Source organism: Glycine max, chromosome 19 (genome assembly GCF_000004515.6).
Source record: "Glycine max cultivar Williams 82 chromosome 19, Glycine_max_v4.0, whole genome shotgun sequence".
Taxonomy (NCBI): Eukaryota; Viridiplantae; Streptophyta; class Magnoliopsida; order Fabales; family Fabaceae; genus Glycine; species Glycine max.
In genome coordinates this window covers 42,690,400-42,702,815 of record NC_038255.2, presented here as the reverse complement: position 1 = coordinate 42,702,815, position 12,416 = coordinate 42,690,400, and the positions used below count along the sequence as shown (strand labels likewise).

At 32.2% G+C, this 12,416-nt stretch overlaps 2 protein-coding genes across 2 annotated transcripts; both read left to right on the top strand.

Annotated features, from left to right (window-relative positions):
- Positions 1 to 545: 545 nt before the first annotated feature.
- LOC100794775 (calmodulin calcium-dependent NAD kinase) lies at positions 546 to 6,090 on the top strand. Its single transcript, XM_014771680.2, has 9 exons — positions 546 to 656; positions 797 to 973; positions 1,187 to 1,410; positions 1,503 to 1,564; positions 2,298 to 2,519; positions 3,921 to 4,047; positions 4,220 to 4,542; positions 4,650 to 4,794; positions 5,569 to 6,090. Exons 1-9 carry the CDS (start codon positions 638 to 640, stop codon positions 5,830 to 5,832), a joined length of 1,563 nt encoding a protein of 520 aa, XP_014627166.2. The 5' UTR covers positions 546 to 637; the 3' UTR covers positions 5,833 to 6,090.
- Positions 6,091 to 10,845: 4,755 nt separating this feature from the next.
- On the top strand, positions 10,846 to 11,448 carry LOC100794255 (PRA1 family protein F2). Its single transcript, XM_006604422.4, has one exon. It carries the CDS (start codon positions 10,846 to 10,848, stop codon positions 11,446 to 11,448), a length of 603 nt encoding a protein of 200 aa, XP_006604485.1.
- Positions 11,449 to 12,416: the final 968 nt, after the last annotated feature.

Here is a 12,416-nt window from a genome sequence, read left to right as displayed (position 1 = left end):
GAACCATGTGGTGATCAGAACTTGATTCCTGGCATTACATGCTTGAAGTACATCAAATGCCTATTGGATTCATCTGTTTCAACCTTTTCTTTTTGTTCGGTATAGTTTTGATTTCAGCATATATAGAATTAACCAAAAATAAAATAAAATAAAATTGTATTAAAAAAATAACTTAATAATCTGTATATTAGTCCAACAATGGAGCAAATATTTTTCGTTTTCATATGCGTGTGACTACTAAGACAAATGATAATATACAAAACCGTGCATATCACGTGTCAATTTTATGAACTAATCTAATCAAATTTTATTATGATGAAGGATAATAGTATGTTTTTTAACATATTTTTATTATTAACTAAAATTTATTTAAACTTGTAAATTATGAATAAAACTTGTTAATTTATAATAAAAAAAGTGAAATTTGAATAATTCCATGAGTTTTAATAAATTATAAAAAATGAAAATATATGTGTGTTAAAAAAATGTGTTTTGTATAACTATTAATGTCGACAAAGGACAAAGGAATGAAGAACTTCATCAAACGACCACAGAATCAAATCTACGAAAAGACAAAATCAAAAGACACAAAATTTCTCCTTCATTACCGATCCTGTGGTCTCTGGGTGTTTGATTTATGGAAGATATGCAGAATGGTAACAGTCAGAAAATAATTCAAGTCTCATGGGCATCTTTTGATATACATTATCTCTATTTATTTATTAAATTAATTCCTCATGCAATGTGAATAAAATTACGATGACTTTCACCCCTAACATAGCTCAATCCTGTTCAGATGATGATGCCAAATTCAGTTTTACTCAGATCATCGTAGCCACTTTCATTGGGTTGATATTTGTCGTGGTCTTCCATTTTGGTCTGAAACAGACTAGAGATCGAAAGATCATCCCACGTATAAGATTGTCACGCGCAGGTCACGTCCCAAAGCTTGAAAGGTTTTCCCATTACGTAGGTAATAACATATTCTTTTCAATTTTTTTTTCTTTCAATTAAACGCATGGATCAGCATACGGTGACAAATATAAAAAATGCATCATTTGGAAGATTAAGATGGAAATGGTGTGCTCTTTTTGAAACAATATCAATTGAATTGGCTTGAATAAAATATGCATAGTTTCCTACTATTCAGCATTTTCCTAATGCAAAATTATCTGATTTGTTGCAGCTAGGCAAATGGGGTTCAAAGATAGGAGAAGTTGTCCTCATCTATGTAGATTGGCTTCTGAATACATAAGGAAATACGAGGGATTTGAAGATGATATATACGCTTTCTTTGAGAATGAACCAGATGCTGATTCACTTTATGTGAAGCTCGTAGAGGAGTTTGAGAGATGCATTCTTAGTTACTTAGGTTTCTATTGGAACTATGGTGATCTAATTATGAGTCAGGTATTGGGGTGTTATAGTCATATAATAATTAATCTAAAATGGCTTGTGTATACATCAATACTAGGTAAAACTATGCTTTTTTGGCTTTGTAGGTATTGACCTCGGAAAATGAGCCAAAAAAGAACCTCAAGAACATAGTTATGGCAGCAACTAGGTGTGTATTTCTATATATTGTTCTCTAAGAATACTAAGTGCATGTTCGGTTTACAGAGACACGTGTTGCAACCTAATCCAATGGATAAAAACAATGATCAAGATCCTTTTGCAAAAGTATTTTTGCCTCAAACATATTTTTTCACCTTACTTCCAAACATGCAAAAAGATAAACCATCTTTGGAAAGTTGACTGAGATCAGGTGTTTTGTAACAGGAACAGGAGGACATAATAGGTGATAAGAGAAATTGTCGATTAACCTGCCATTTTCTTGTGACCTCGCTTTTCTACATCAATAGCTTCCATAAGCACCTTGATTCATTATTCTTATATATCTTAAAAACCTATTGTATATAAAGATTTTACCATTCAAGTTTTCATAAGCTAGAATCTAATCCAAATTTGACTTATATATATGTCTTCCTATATTAGTTTTTCTTTTCCCAAAGAAGAAATGTTAAAAACCGCTCTTCAAATGCTTTTTGTTCAAATTATTAGCATGATGAAATTCTACAAAAAGTTAATGATACATAAGAATGAAACAATAACAATAAGATGTTATTTTCTATCCCCTTAAATGGTGCCACTATGCAAATGGTTCCATAGTTGGAATTATACTAATGGATAGTTAAATGATTTACAATTTATCAATGTTTTCAGAGAACCAAAAATTGTGTTTGAAAGGGTTGGTTCAACATCTCTTTTTTCTGAGGTAAATACTATTCATTGCACAGGGAACAAAGGTTCGAGAGACTTGCCAAGAATCTGAAGGTAGCTAGAGTTTTTAATACATTAGTAGAGGAGATGAAAGCAATGGGAGTAGCTACAAGTGATGACTCTCGATGCACAGAGGTGATGGCCCCAGTAGCTCATAGCGATAGGAGTCCAGTGCTTCTCTTAATGGGTGGAGGTATGGGTGCTGGCAAAAGCACCGTGCTCAAAGATATTCTCAAAGAGTAAGACCTTGTTTGTTTAGTGTTTTTAAAAACAGTTTTATGTTTTTTTAAATTTGTTTGTTCCCTAAACACATTTGAAAGTGTTTGTATATTGAGCACATTCTGTTTTTCAAAAGTTTGTTCTTGAACAGAGTATTTAAAGAAAACATCTTTCAACTGTTTTTGTTTTCTGGATTTTAAAACTTATTTTGAAAATAATTTTCCAAACTTAATAAATGTTTGATGAAAAGTTGATAGCTCAGTAGTGTAATATTGTTTTAGAAAACAATTTTTAAAACAAAACGTGAGAAGGGAATTGAACAAGCTTTAGCCTGTGTTTTGGATGAGGAATTTTCACATGGCAGAGAATTTTAAATGCATAGTAATTTAATTGAAAGCAATTAAATTCCAATCAATTACAAAAATAACTTGTTTGGATTATAAAATTTTGCAATGTTTCGTGTCATTTTCTTCTCTCTCCTCGCGTGCTTTGTCTCTCTAGCACACTTTCAATCATCAATCACATTGCAACACAAATCTCCTCATGGAAATTGAATCTTGAAAACTTCAACAAATTTCAAGTTATCTTTTGGTAAGGAAGCATATTCATTCACAGCCACTTCTAGTCATTAATGGAGGTGTTCACATGGTCAAGGCCTTGCAGAAATTGGTGGCATTGACGACGGTGACGATGCAACAAAGGTTTTTCATGGTGTTGATGCCTAGGCAGTGAATGGAACTTTCATAGAGTGGAGGCACAACGGTGGAACTCAAGCTTGAATGACTTAGCCTTGTCAACCACTGTGCGAACTTGTTTTTCTTCTGCCACTGCTATCTCCGTCACATCAATCAACTACTAAGTCGCTGAAAAAATGGAAGGGATAAAATGGCGAAAGATGAGGTTGGGGACAACAAATCTGTGTTTCATCAAAAGAAGATGGAGAGTGAGGAATTTTTGAAATCCCACCTATTTTAGGGAAATTTCAAATTCCTAATCTTAACAGAATAAAAAATTTGGAGAATTCTTCAAATTAAACATCCAAAACTGAACATTTTAATTGCCAGCAATTAAAATACCCTAAAAAAAATACATTATCCTCTTTAAATGCTTCATCCAAACACAGGGTAAAGTTTTTATATTGAAGAAAATTCACTACTGTGAACTTCAGTGCACATTCATATGTTTACATTAAGGCTGGAAAAAGTTAAAAGGTCAATAGTCTAAGCCTAAGCAAGTCCATAAATATGTATGCTTACATATACAGATGATATCTAAGTTAGTTTTTTAAAAAGGAAGTTCATAAATGTTGTTTCCTTGTTTCAACCATCATTTATGCTACTTATACTTTTTAACTCATACAGTCTCACAGTGAATAAACAGCAATAGTCTAATGATGTTTTTTCTAAATGAAATTTGAACAGACCTTTCTGGGCAGGAGCAGCCGCAAATGCTGTAATCATTGAGGCAGATGCCTTCAAAGAATCAGATGTCATCTATAAGGCCCTTAGCTCAAGAGGTCACCATGACATGATTCAAACAGCAGAACTGGTTGAGACTCTTTAATTTTCTACTCTTGTCTTTGTAATAAGTAGGAATCAGTACATGTTAGAGTAGCATGCAATCCCAATTCTTTTTTATATGGTGACTAGTTTGAGTCCAAATTGATCGAATCTGGCACACTTTCACAGTTATATTGCATTGCTTGATTTGTTCTAAACAGGTACATCAAGCATCCACAGATGCGGCCTCATCCCTCCTAGTAACAGCATTAAACGAAGGACGAGATGTTATTATGGATGGCACACTTTCCTGGGTGCCATTTGTTGTGCAGACAATAACAATGGCTAGGAATGTTCACCGTCGCCGTTACCGCATGGGAGAAGGCTATAGGCTGAAGGAGGATGGAACTGTAATTGAAAACTATTGGGAAAGAATTAAAGACGAAGAACCTGAACAAGTTGGAGGCAAAAAGAGAAAACCATATAGGATAGAACTGGTTGGAGTAGTATGTGATGCTTATCTTGCAGTTGTCAGAGGCATAAGGTCATATTCAACATTTCAATTTGACAGCGTTACCAAACTAAAATTCTTCAATTCCGATGAAATTGGATTCCACTTGGAGATTAACCACTAAATTTGAATATGAACAGGAGAGCTATCATGTGCAGAAGAGCAGTGAGAATAAAGTCACAGTTGAAATCCCACAGGAGATTTGCTGAGGCATTTATGACTTACTGTCAACTAGTAGATAATGCACGACTATACTTCACAAACGCATTAGAAGGCCCAGCTAAGGTACACATTTCCCTCTATCTTCCTCACACTCCTTTTCAAATGACGCAAACCTTACAATGCACTCGTTTTCTGTGGAGATAGTGTCAAAATTTGTCTTTGGTATATACAAATGATTGGTCATGTCTAACTTACCATAGGTAATAATGGAGTTAAACAATCTTATATAATATGAAGTTATAAGGTTGGCTTAGTGATTAAAGAAAGAAAAAAGGAGGAGGAGATCGTGAGTTCGAATTCCTTTTACTAACAATTAATATTGACCGATAAAAAAATATCTTATAATATGTCTGATTGTGCAACTTTCTTAAAGTATCAACTGTCTTAAAGTGCATAAAAAAATTATACCACTAGTTTACAATAAGATTGTCTAACCTCATTTTTTTTCTTGGAATAAGTTAGACAACTCCACAAATGATTGACGCAAGTGATAGTGCATAATAAAACTTGGATCCCACCATTTTCCTATCAGCAATTTACTGTCATGAATGAAACTAGTGCGTATCAGTAGGAGAAAAATAGGGACAACAGTCAACAAGAGCTAAAAGATAAAAAATAATAAGGCACTCATCTCTCTTGTGTTTATTTTTCTCCGGGTGGAACTGTCTAATACAATGCCACATTTTAATTTCGATGATACACACTCAGTAAAACTTTGATGCATTGTACTATAAATGTTTATATCAATGCACTACTCAATTCATTAATGTTGTCTCTATAATGGCTTCTAATTTGGTGTGCCTTCAACATCTATTACTGGCCTCATAACTGGTAAAGTTGATAGGATGGAAAGATAGAGACAAGACACTGCTTGTTGATCCAGATGAATTCGACTGTATGAAGAGGCTAGCCAAGTTGAATGAAGATGCCAACTCCATTTATGAACTTTACAAGCACCCCAACCCAGCTTGTGAAGCTGGATCAGTATGGAAAGACATTGTATTATCTCCTTCAAGGTTGAACATCCAACAGGAGCTCAAGTATTCGATCCAAAAAATTGAAAGCATGAACTATAATAACGTCACCATGGAGAACAGATGAAATTCTTCAACCTTCGACTTTAAGACAAGGATCATGAGATGAAGCACCAAAGAATAGGCAAGAGAAGCAACCTGCAAAAGTTTGCAGCCGAGAAGACTTCATGTTTTAGCAACGTTGATTACCATACGTGTATAAACACATACTAGCATTTAGTCTTAATCTTACAGGATGTTTTTATTTAATTATCTAACAGGAACTTGTGAACACAGATATTTCTTAAGATGCAGTTAATATCCAGACACAACTTAGTGATCAAAATGATCAATCAATTAAACACCACTTTTGGGGGAAATTCTTTTATTCTTGAGAATGAGGATCTTCCTCCCGAAAACATATCCATCATATTTCTAACCTATATCCCCTTTTGAAAGCATGAATTTTTACATTTATTACGCAAAAACTCCCTCTATTTCTAAAACCAACACAAAATTTTGGATTCTTTTTATCAAAATTCACACCCTCTCTCCTATTTATATTCATAAAGATTTTAAGTGTGTCCATTTTTATATGAAAATATGAAGAAAAAATACAGATAATATATATTATGATCAACCTAACATTTAATTCTAATCAGAAAGAAAAGGTCAAAGAGAGTGAAACTTTTGCATTCCTTTAATATCTAAAATGAGAGCGGCAGTTGTGGCTGGCAGGCCATGTATTTTGATGCAGACTGAAAAAAGAAAATTGTAGTTTCGGGGCAATTAGTAAGTTTTGAAATTGGATATCTTTCAAAATGAAAAAAAAAAATTGACTGAAAAGGTATATGATTTTTTTTATTAAAATTACGAATTTACATGTACTATATTAATATGATTTTGAATATATAATTTCAACTTATGTTTATAAACTAAATTTATATTAGTTAATAATAAAAGAATATTTATTAAAATTTTAATAATTATTCTTTACTGATTTTTATTAATATGATAATTCAATTATAATATTATATAAAAATGATAACTTTTATTATTATTTTGTATTCTGTACTTTTAAATTTAATATTATCTAATTTATTTATTATATTTTACATTTAATAAATATAGCTTTTAATATTAATAAATATTAGTATATAGTAAATTTTATTTATATAGAGATATATATTAATTTCAATAACATCAATTAAGAAACTAAAAATAAAAATTAATTAATATCAAAATTGTAGAAGAGTATAAAAAAATTACAAACAAGGTAATTTTATATATCTTAATAAATAAAAAAAATATTCTTTTAATCAATATCTTAAATATACTAGTTAACATTTGTGTACTGAATTCAAATTTTTATCCTGGGATCCTTTAAGTAACATCATTATTAAAAGTTGTACAAGAAGGGGCCATAGGAGAAAAGGAACAAATTACCGATTTTAAGAAGGGACAATGGAATTTCATTGCTTATATACAAATTGAAAGGTAACAATTAGATATTTTTTAAATGTTAATTAAAGTAATTGTAATCAAAGTTCACTGTTTATTATATTAAATTATTTAAAAGTACGATAATCAAATTTCAGTAATTAGAAAATATTAATATGAAATACAAAATAAACCATAATTAATTATTCAAAAAAAAAAATAAGACGATCACTTTTGAACTTAAACAAGATTTTTTTTCCTTAAAGAAGAATTTTCTGCTATACATTAATGTGGTGTGATGTCGGACAGAAGGCAAACAAACAGGCTGTATATCCTGTTATTAATATCTTCGTATTCAATGCCATTGACTATCAAAAAATTGTTTTCATTCATTAATTAAAATACACTTTACTCCCTGTCTGTCCGTCCTAAGTGTTTTTTTAGGTTATTTTATATCAATCAAGAAAAATTAATAAATAAATAATAATTTTATAAAATTAATCTTATTAAATAAATAAAATAATAATAATATTAATATTAAATTCTAAAATTAAAAAGTAATATTTATTAAAGGTATTAATGGAAAAAAAAATTAATATTACATTGAAAAATTAAATACGACACTTATTATGAAATAATTTTTTTAAAATAAGATACTCATTTTAAAATGAAAGAAATATTTTTTTATCAGCCATTTTTTTCCAAGAATTTTACTTTTCGTTTTTAAATAATGTTAGTTGTTATTTCTTAGCCTTTTAATTAAGGATGCCCTCCACCTTCTTGTTAGACATGTTAAACAAATAAAGTTTTACTTTTTATTTTTGACGGTTATATAAAGCTTTGTCAACCTTTACAAAATGAAAGAAGAGAATCCAAGGTTGAATTTGAGGCGCAAGAAATTAAAAGCAACATCACTTTTAATAAAACAAAATAAAAAAGAAGAAATTTCGACGATGAGGGCATTATCCACAATCTCACGCAGTAAAGTTCTCATTGAAAGGCCAAGTGATTTTTAATTATGTTATTTGCAGAAATAGAGTAGTCGTTCAAAATTGATCATAAATTAATGTGTCAATTGTCATGTAAGGGACGAATACAGCAAATCAATTCCGTTTAAAAGCACACCCATTTTTACTTTCGTTAGTTATAGGGCAATAGTTTGCTTGAAGGTGCCAATTTTATGTCTCTAAAATTGAATTAATAAATGATGTCTAATATGAATGAATATTTTACAAGTATTTTATCTAATATGATGTCTAAAATTAATTGTGAATAATGTCTCTTTTTATTTTGAAAAAAAATTAAAGGAGGCTATTTGTAGGAGCATATAATTAACCTGATTATATTTTTGACAGTGTGATTACTTTATTAAATAATAAGTTAGGATTAGGATAACGTTTTTTTAAATCCATTAAGAAAAATTGTGAAAACAGATCATTAAATTAATTTGAGAGATGGGTCTGAAAATCCTATACTATCTGTATTTTGTCTTAAGCAGCGCCAAGGACGCGTTCATGCGGAGATGTCTGGGCTCCTAATTAACAGAAAATATTCGTACAAAAGGCTATATAATTAGTAGGGTAGGAGAAGGGAAATACACACTTGTTTTCTTGGTGAATCTTACTATGAAAAAAGTGACTAAATTCGCTAAAACAATTTTATTATAAAAATAAAATTATTTTACTTTATATCCAGCTGCAAACGTTGAGGATAAAACCGACTTTTCAGTAATAAAAAAATACATGGTTCATTGATTGACCTATAATTTTTTTTTGGTGGAATTCTACTCCTTGTTTTGTTAGTGGCAAATCCTTCCGTGATAGAATTGTTCTTCCATCTTATAAGTCTCCTCATTGTTTTCTAATATCTTTCTTTTTCTTAATGATATTTGGTGTGACTCTACTTGGTTAGCAAAAAGCTGTCAACATAAATAGGATGTTTTTGCTTTTATCTTTTGCATGCTAATTTTAATAAATAAAAAATTGACACTTTGATGAAATCTTGAAATATCTTTAATTTCGATGTTTTGACTCAATTATGAGACTAAATTATGGTTTGTAATTGTGATATAATTAGAGTTTTTCACCCTTCTTCCGAGATGTGTCGTGTGGAAATGTAACTTAAATCTTTTTCGACAAATAAGTATGTTAAAGAGGGATTTTTTTTACAGGGTGAATTGAGGGAATTAAAAAACTGAAAAAATTAACTTGAGTATATATATCATGAAAACAAAAATTAACTTTAATCTTAAAAATTTTGAAAACTTAAAACTATTGTTCCCGAACTGGCCTAGACAAATCGGGCCTTAGCTTTGTTGTTTCAAACATCTTGCATTAAATTAGTAAGTTACATTTTATAACGAAGCTTTGCGTGTAAGTCCTTAAATTCCGTTGGGGCTATTGTCTTTTCATTTGAAGATGCAAATGCAAATGCAATGCTTTCATAATATAAGAATGTATTTGTTGATTGTCGTATCGTCGTGTTTTCTTTAGGTCTGAGTATGGTAATGTTCAAGTTCTGAATCCAAAGTTATCTGCCTTTTTTTCGTATATGTGGTTCAGTTAGATTTTTTAAAAAAAAGGCTCATCAACATCTATTCCTTTGCTATTAGAAATGTAGGAAATTAGTTGACTATATAAACCCATGATACTTGTTGTAGTTTTACTTTTACTCGTTCTAATACACTTCTAGTTTGAGTATACAAATATTTTTTCTCTCTTCCCTCCGGTGGCTATGTTCCTAACATTTGCAGAGTACAGCAAGAGAACCTGCAAATTTCAGAATGGACTATTCTCCAACGAGTCAGATATCGGTTTTTCCCGGCTTAGTTCTATTCATTTCTCATACATACATGCAGCCTATTTGCTATTCATCATTTTCCAAGTCACGGGTCACTCGTGAGACTAAACTGTGATACGTGAAATGAAATAATTCCAAACTTCACCACCTCTTGAAAAGTCTTCACATCCGGAAAAGCAAAACAAAACAATAGACAATCTTCATATTCTGCGTTGTAGTTTCTTGTTTTGAACTTCTTGTCACAACGTGAACTAACACGTAGTAAAAGCCCAAAATGCCAAACAATCAATAATGCTCATTTTCTTACTTGATCCATTCACAATTTTTACTTAATAATTATAATTACAAATATGCACTTAATGGGTGTAACTTAACTACTAATTCACACTTTGTGAGAGAAAATCTATATTGAATCTTACATAATACATCTTTAAAAAAAATAAAAAATAAAATTAAATATGATTAAGTGAAACGTCTCAATGGTTCAAGAAAAAGAAAATCACAATTATGCGTAGACAACACCGGCTAGTTAGTTGTAAACTTGTCCTGTTGCTGCTCAGTGGGACCCCAAAACACTCGAGTGCCCCCACGGGATTTCATGGACTCGCTGGCATCGTTGATTATGAACTAAACGACAGCGAAACACAGAAACACTTCCTTTCTCTTTTTTTTTCTTTTTTACAACACAACACCTAAACGACACCGTTGATTCCACAGCACAAAGTACAAAACTTTCCCCTGAATCTTCTTCTTCTTCTTCTTCTTCTTCCATTACTGGATCTATAGTTTCATCAGATTCGGTCCATTTTCTAACCTTAAACTTTCCAAGTTTCAGATTTGAATCTGAATCTCTCTAGATGCGATGTCGTCAGCGTCTTCTCCAGCGCCTCATTATAGTTCTCTCCCCTCGCCCTCATCATCTAACTCCACTAACTACTTCCTCACACGCGCCGCGACATCCACGCGCTCCTCTTTCGCCACGCGTCGACCATGGGAAGAGGTGTTCGCGCTCTACTCCTTCACGCGCCCTTACTCGATCGGGGAAGCGACGATGCGCGTGAGGCGCAACCTCGACAACTTCCGCGTGAACTACTTCATGATGGTGCTGTTCGTTTTGTTCCTGAGCCTCCTCTGGCACCCAGTCTCGATCATCGTGTACTTGGTGGCGCTGGTGGCGTGGTTCTTCCTCTACTTCTTCCGCGACGAGCCCGTGGTGGTGTTCGGCAACGTGGTGGATGATAGGGTGGTGGCGGCGGTTCTAGCGGCGGCGACAGTCTTGGGATTGGTGCTCAGCGGCGTGTGGGTGAACGTGGTGGGTTCGGGGATCGTTGGCGTTGGGGTTGTGGTGTTGCACGCTGCGTTTAGGAGCACGGAGGATTTGTACGTGGATGAACACGATGGAGGGTTGCTTTCGTTCGTTGGGGGCACCCCTACGAAACGAACGGGAGGGTACACACTAATATAATAGGTCACCCATTTGTGTGATACTGTTACATTATTACTACATTACATTTATTTTATGAAATATTAATCGGCAACGCCAATCAGTGCCCAAAAGATCAAGGATATTGGTTAAGAAATTTTTCCAATATTTTTATTGAAAGATAAAAAATTATATTGTTTATAATTTTTTATAATTTATAGTATAAATATTTTTTCTTTTTAATTTCTTAACCAATATTCTAATATATCACTCTAACATATCATGATCTTTTTTTTACATTTGGGAACAGGGGAAGGGAATAAATGTTCATGCATTCTTAATGGGATGATTTTTCTTACATTTGGGAACAGGGTGAGGGAATAAATGCCCATGCATTCTTAATGGGACGAGTAGGAAAAAAAGTTTACTCGCTATTTATTCTGTCTTTTCATGTATACAACTTTTCTCTTCTTTTTTTTTCACCATATGTTTTGCTGTGATGGGGTTTTTGTTTGGGTATGTAAATTTTCGGATTAATTTAAAGGTTCCAGTTGTGTATTTTAAGTTCCAATTTAGGTCTGTTGTTTGCTAGTTTGATTTTGATATGCTCTTGCTTTGTAATAGGTCATTCGTTTTCGGTAAGACTTGATTTATTTTTTTTCATAAAGTGAAAAATGTAAGTAGCTTTTTAGTTTCCATTATTAAAGGCTACATGCATTTCAGTTTGTAATTAATCTCCCGTTCTTTATTAAGATGTATATTTTCAGTTTACATCCGAATTTAATTTTGTCAATTCAGCCTCACAGAGTTTAAATTTTTTGCGTTTACCCTGTCTAACATCTAGATGACATGAAACTAGGTATATCATCATACTTTTGAATATTGATAGTTGGTTAATTTTGAATATGAGATTAGGATTTTTTTTCTTTCTTTTTTGAGTAAAATAGTAGGAAGTGTTGCTAGACCATTAATGGCATTGCCTAATAGAAGATGCAGTTCGTGTTGGGCTG